The 6,830-nt window shown below is 39.3% G+C and overlaps 2 protein-coding genes across 2 annotated transcripts in view; both read right to left on the reverse strand.

Annotated features, from left to right (window-relative positions):
- Window positions 1–963: 963 nt before the first annotated feature.
- LOC132131879 (sororin-B-like) lies at window positions 964–2,952 on the reverse strand. Its single transcript, XM_059544027.1, has 3 exons — window positions 2,941–2,952; window positions 1,659–2,096; window positions 964–1,165 (listed from the first exon to the last, which is right to left on the reverse strand). The coding sequence occupies exons 1-3, from the start codon at window positions 2,950–2,952 to the stop codon at window positions 1,085–1,087; spliced, it is 531 nt and encodes a 176-aa protein (XP_059400010.1). The 3' UTR covers window positions 964–1,084.
- A 3,153-nt stretch (window positions 2,953–6,105) lies between these two features.
- The window catches only part of LOC132131886 (CAP-Gly domain-containing linker protein 1-like), a 20,823-nt gene continuing 20,098 nt past the window's right edge, over window positions 6,106–6,830 (reverse strand). Inside the window, exons 25-26 of the mRNA XM_059544037.1 lie at window positions 6,499–6,605; window positions 6,106–6,344 (exon numbers count right to left, since the gene is read on the reverse strand). Of these exons, the coding sequence (XP_059400020.1) occupies window positions 6,122–6,344; window positions 6,499–6,605 (330 nt within the window). The 3' untranslated portion in view covers window positions 6,106–6,121. The remainder of the gene's footprint in view (window positions 6,345–6,498; window positions 6,606–6,830) is intronic.

Here is a 6,830-nt window from a genome sequence, read left to right on the forward strand (position 1 = left end):
AGAAATATTATCCCAAATATTTAACTATGAAGCAGATTCATGAAAGCCATGAGAATCAGCACCAGCAGTTTTGAGGCAGAAAGGGGATCTTCTGGGTTTGTGGGTATGTATTAGTTCATCCCATTGCATGCTAGAAACGATCGATGATCAGTTCTGTAACAGTGCTCAGACAGCGGGCTATAATCAATGTCCGACAGACACAGAGCCACGCCAGGATCCTGTCCTCGTCCCCCTCTCGTCTACATTCAGAGAGTAACACCATACGGTACAATTAGAAAAGGTATCATTGTTCAAATGCATGTGGTTCGTGTCTTTTTGCTTTACTGATTTTTATTAAGCAGATGTAAAAAAGAACTTGCGTTGTTTATTTATATACATCCATGACTGATAAAACAAAAAAACATACCAATGTTTTGCATTTTGTCTAGTCTCAATAAAATCTGCATTTATATATAAAAAAAGAAATCTAACATTTTTCTTTTTACAATTACACGCTTTATTTACAATCTGGGAAACATTAAACAGGAAATTACAAAACGCTTCAATTTAACGACAAAAAAAGGACAAGACAAAGTAGACAATGTTAAATAAGGCTACATTTATATACACACACATAAAAGAATGTGAGCACCACAGCACACTGACTTCCTCTGATATAAAACACATCTAAAGATCAACTCAAGTCAAAAATAATCTCTTTTTAAACATGCAGTCATTTAGCCAGACAGAGTGTATGAACAGAAATGTAGTATGCCTGTGTTATATATACTTTCAGCTCTGACAGGCTACTATTGCTTTACAACACTTCTTCATCAAACAGTAGTAAACAAGAACGATCTACCATGAGATCTGGGGTAAATCAAATACGAGAAAAAATTAAAAATTTAATCACAACAGGTTTTTTCATCAGCGAAATCTCTGAACGTCATTCAAAGATTAACTGATGATGCAGCATTGTGAAAAAATCAGATTATATCAGAACAACTAACTCTTAAAACAAGCTTTCAGTAAAGATTTAAGGGCAGTAAACGGGATGATGATGACAAAGCAGTGTGACATGGAAATGTCCTGAGCGCGTGGCTCTTTATTCAACAAACAGTTCAAAACTTTCTGCTTCCTCAAACTCTGCATTCATCTCCGTGGCAAGAAGGTCGAGCTCCGACATCTGAAAGAGCAGGACAAAATCACAACGGATCAGAGCAAATAAACAGGTGTTTATGAAGAGAGTGCTGTTTGAAAGGCAGTTCTGCAATTCTATTGGGTGAAGTAGAAATGAGAGATGTGTGCTGCATCTGTGCTTCCATGAAGAGCTTCACATCCAGGAAACCCTGCACTGCACTACAGGTTCATTACATGGATGTGTTTCTGCTTTTGTCTTCTCCAGATGTTCACGGATGGACTGGAGTGCTGTGGATTATTGGGATGTTTTTATCTGCTCTTATTCTGACGGCACCCATTCACTGCAGAGCATCCACTGATGAGACACTGATGCAGTGCTACATTTCTACAAACCTGATGAAAAAAAACAAACTCATCTACCTCTCGGATGATCTGAAAGTGTGTGTACATTTTCAGAAAATGTCCTAAATGTTTTGGAGTTAAACTAGTCCTTTAAGAGCACACACACTTCACCTTTAAACCATGTCCTCCCGCCTCACCTTCATCTGTTGGACATGCTTCCTCCTGGCCGTCTTCTTCTCCAGACACACACCGGGGATGTTGGGATCGATCTCTGGAGTCTCGGACACGCTGTCATCCGCAGCGGAGAGGTCGAAGGAGCCCACAGCAGCGGTGCGCATCACCTCTGGCGTCTGAAGCCTCTCGAAACCAAACAGGGTGTCTGGGGTGTTGGGAGAAGAGGGAGGAGCAGGACGGGCGTTAGGGCTGTCGAAGGACCGGTCCCTTAGACTCTGGCGACTGTAGGAGCGCCGCACTCTTAGGGGCCAAACGGGGACCTGCTCCGGCTCTCTGTGCAGTACAGACACTGATGGAGACGGAGGAGGCAGGACGGGCGAGAGGACCGATGCTACAGCTGGAGACGACTTCACCACTGCAGATGATCCAGACACATTCTCCTTGTTACTGTCACACAGCACCTACAGGAACATTTCCACCAGATCACATCAGGCACTTGAGTTACAGCCCCAAACCTAATTAATCATGACTAAATAAAACCGCTGCAAAAATGTATCAGATAAATATATTTCACTTTTTTTTTTTTTTTTGCATAAATCTATTAATCAACCTCAGTCCTGATCAAAACTACCAAATATTAAAACAATTAAAGAAAAAGATTTTAACTCTTTAACTGCCACATTCATAAATTATGTCGCTGATTTGGGGGAAAAAAACACACAAAATGACTTCTTTTCAATATAAAAGTAATTGTGGCTGGATATATATATTTTTTACCTTTTATCACAGTCTTGGGCATGTCAAAGATTAGTAACAACATTGGCTTTCATGCATTGTTGTTGGTGGCTGTTTTTGCCCCATTGACTTCCATTATAACGACATTTTTGATTGCAAAGCCATGACACCATGTAATCATGCATTCTTGATGTTTGGTGGTTTTCCCTTTTGGGAAGAGGTAAAATTTGTTATTCTTACAGTTGATCACTAGGTGGGTACTTTAACCCTTTATATAGACCTGTGTAAAAAAAGCTTAGTTTCTGGAGTATAACAGCAAATTATAGTGTGTGTGTGTGTGTGTGTGAGAGAGAGAGTGTGAGAGATACCTTTGCACACTTACCTTGATGTATCTAAAAAAATATAAATATGCATCTCAGCTTTCAGAACTACATGGAGTAAACAAAAACAAAGTATATTTATGCACCTTCTGCCTTTTTGATGGTGGTGAGAAGTACAGACTAAACAAACATTTGTGCTGGTTTGGTGTTTGAGATATTGAACTTTCTTTTTTTGACCGTGTGACGTCACTCTCCACCTCATGTCGCCCAAATCGCTCCAAACCAGCGCAGTTCGTTTGTGCCATTAAAACAAACACTGTATCTATTTTCCTTCCGTAGATACATCCAAAATATTTTCGGAGGCTGTGACGTCACTTTCCACCCCAGTTCGTCTAAATCGCACAAAACCGGTGTCATTCGTTTGTGCTCGATTTGTGCTGGTTTGTGCCGTAGAAAGAACCATCATAAATTATTCCATTCTCTAGTTCAGACATCACAAAATCTTTGGAGGAGAGGTTGACGACCTCCGTGAAGTTGACCCCCCACCCAACGCAAAACGTCAGCAAAATAGTCTCAATCGTTTGTGCTGTAAAAATGTGTTTGTGCCTCTTTAGTTTTATTAAAGAGTAGACAATTGGCTACAATTGTTTTATTTAGTAGATATTAAAACAATATTTATAGGTCATTCTGAGGTCACTCAGCCCCCCACATACTCCAAATCCACCCCAAATAGACTCGTTTGTTTGTGCCAGTAATATTTTCGTTTGTGCTGCTTCGGTTTTTAAAATAATAGATAATGAATTATAGGCGATGACGTCACTCAGTCCCATACTACAAATCCATGAAAGTGGTCTTGTTTGTTTGTGTGTCATTTGTGCCGCATAAAAACATTTGTTTGTGCTGCTTAGGTTTTTAAATATTAGAATAATGTTTAATTAACAATCAAGAATGCATGATTATATGGTGTCATGGCTTTGCAATGACAAAATGTCGTTATAATGGAAGTCAATGGGGCAAAAACAGCCACAAACAATAAATGAGGGAGGAAAAAATGTAATCTAATGCTGCACAAAAACTAACAATGCATCAAAGCCAATGTTGTTACTAATCTTTGACATGCCCAAGACTGTGATAAAAGGTAAAAAAAATCCAATCCTCAATCACTTTTTATATTGAAAATAAGTTATTTTGTGTGTTTCCCCCCCAAAATCAGTGACATCATTTATGAACTTGGTAATTAAATAGTTAAAATCTTGGATTTTTTTTTAAATAAAACATTTGGTAGGTTGATTAATAGATTTATGCAAAAAAGTTTGAAAAGAATATTTATCTGACACATTTTTACAGCAGTTTATTTTAGTGGATGTTTTCATCCCGTACATAACGAAACTGTAGTGAATTTGTCTATAGTGTACCGTTGAGTTTTCTCAAAATATGGGTCAAAATAAGATTTGTCACCAACAATCATTCCATTAGCTCAAACACAGAGAAAATAGACTCAACTTTACCCCCTAGTGGACGAAAACGTCCCCAACAACACATAAGGGTTAATTTTGGCAATAAACGAACAGTGAGTTCTTCATTCACCGTCACTTTAATTAACTGATTATTATTCATATATTATACACAATAAAACCAAACCTCTAAAGTTCATTTCTGTAAGTGAGGAGAGCGAATACAGCTTCATACAGTGGACTAACAGTAAAATGTGGGAGCAGAAATGCTTCAGACACTTTGACATGAGCAAGTTCAGCTGAAGCGTTGTCTGACATAAGATCAATTTGTTCTGACTCGGAGTTCTTCTCATATTTTATGACCATTTTCTAAACTACAGCGAATAAAGCGTGACATGATGAAGGCGTCCGAATAAATGTTGGTTTGACTCTGCAAGCAAAAATGAACTACTGTTATATAAATATATAGATATTGACATATCGAGAGCATCTAAACTATAAACTCATGTCTCTATTGTATATGTTCTGATCAGCAGAGACCAGGTTTGTGCTGAAGAACTGAACTCACCTCAGCTTCAGGAGACAGGGATGATAACCTGCTGGATCTTCTTCCATCTGAATCTATGAACAAGAAGCACTGACCTCAGACTGTAATCAGATCAGATCAGATGAGAGAGTCACAGTAAACTCACTCACTTCTGCTTCCAGCGCTGCTCTTCATCGATACTCGCTCGGCTTTGATGCTCATCTTGCTAAGCTAAGCTAAGCTAAGCTAAGCTAACGATCACAACAACATACAAGAGCTGCGCATTTGTTGTCCTAGCACTGACCAATCCGTTAAATGTTCTGCCAACGTTATGTGGAATTACATAAAAACAAATTTCTCTGTTTTCGGGTGTAAACGAATCTGCTCTTCTTTCAAATACGCCCGCGCGGCGCGGGGTGGAACTACACCAACTACTTCCGGTACACGTGTCTTCCTCCGGGGCCGCGTTTAAATGTTTGGACTGAACAGATGTACAGTGTTTTTTTTTAGCTGTAATATACAGAGGTGGACAAAGTACACTGCTCCATTACTTGAGTGACAGCTGGTCAGATATTACTCCATCACCAGTGACAGATATTCACTGAAGTCACTGAAGTTGAGTGTACACTGGAGAATACAGGTCGGGAAACATCATGGGACACATCACACAATATGAATTTAATTATTAGAAAACCGTGTTTATTGTAACTCACTGCTTCATTCAGCAGACAGTTTCATTTTCAAAAACAATGTCTGGCTTGGACAAGAGCCAAATACAGTACATTTTCTGCAGACAGTTCAGGAGGATCTTTAGGGCCATACACAAGGTTTAAAAAAAATATATATATATATTTATATATATATATATATAAGTTTATTTCCATAAAACCTTTGATCTTTATAAAAATAACCGTCTCACAAACCACCTGCGAAACATGTGCCGACTTTAATAAAAACATACTTATCAGATCTCCACAACTTAATATTAATAATAATAATACAGTAATGCAGTAACAAAAACAGCAAGATGGATTTTTGGACAAAAGTTGCGAATATCTTACTAATAGTCATTCTGAAAGATACTTAATAACTGAAACGTACTTTTTTATTTTATTTACTTTGTTTAGAAATGATGACATTTCCACAATTCTAGAATAATTAACTCTTTCTATTAATCCTTCTCTCACTGACATGTGAAAGGCTGAGAAGTCGAGTCTCCCTTCCACTAGAGGTCAGCACTGAAGATCAGAAACTTGAAACAAAGACATTTAAGCACCATTTAAAGAATGAACCTTTATAAAACCCTCTTCCCTTCTGACAGTCATTCAGTCCAGAAGACGGAGTACTCTACAGGAGCTTGTTTAAAGAGACTGAAAGGTTTCGGCTCATACGGTGACAAACACACAAGTGAAGACCACACAGACTCACAACAGTGTGATGATTCAGGGACTCTAGAAGGTCTGGTCATCATTGCAGGAGTCTGTCCAGTGTCCGAAGGCCTCACAGATGTCACAGTAGGGCCGCTGAAGGCTGGCGTGTCTGTGGCAGGAGTGTGGAGCGTCCGGCGTCTGCTGCTGCGTGGGACAGTCCTCGGACTCGTGCAGGTCAAAGCAGTCACAGATGTCACAGAAGAGACGGGGAGCGGGCTTCTTCTTCAGCGTCGGCTCGGCCTCACTGCAGCACAACACAAGGGCGGCAAACCAAAAACATACATTTCATACACAGAAGGAATTTTTTTTTAGTTCGAGGAACTAAAAGTCTGTAACACGTGTGCGTACCCAAAGTCAAATAATAAAACCATTACAGCTACTAGTTGAGATGAACATACATTAGTGCGTTCCCATCGAGCGCTGCTTCTGCCATCTTCTCCAGTTTAGATCTGAGCTCCTCGTTCTTCCGCTGCAGATCTACGATCACAGAGTTCAGGAACTCAACCTGCGCCGAAGACAGACGTTAATCAGCAGAAGTGTGTCAGATGGGTGATTCATGGTGTATAATCCCACAGACCCATTATATAACTAATCAAATACCTATATACACTCAAAAAAAAAAGGTAATGAAAAGAAAGAACAATGGCTCAAAGTCTGTATTATTAAACAGAAGCAGGTTTACACTGAGTCTGTAACTGGCTGCTGGAGCGAGGTCTGATAGAGGAACACA

This window comes from Carassius carassius, chromosome 4 (genome assembly GCF_963082965.1).
Source record: "Carassius carassius chromosome 4, fCarCar2.1, whole genome shotgun sequence".
Lineage (NCBI taxonomy): Eukaryota > Metazoa > Chordata > Actinopteri > Cypriniformes > Cyprinidae > Carassius > Carassius carassius.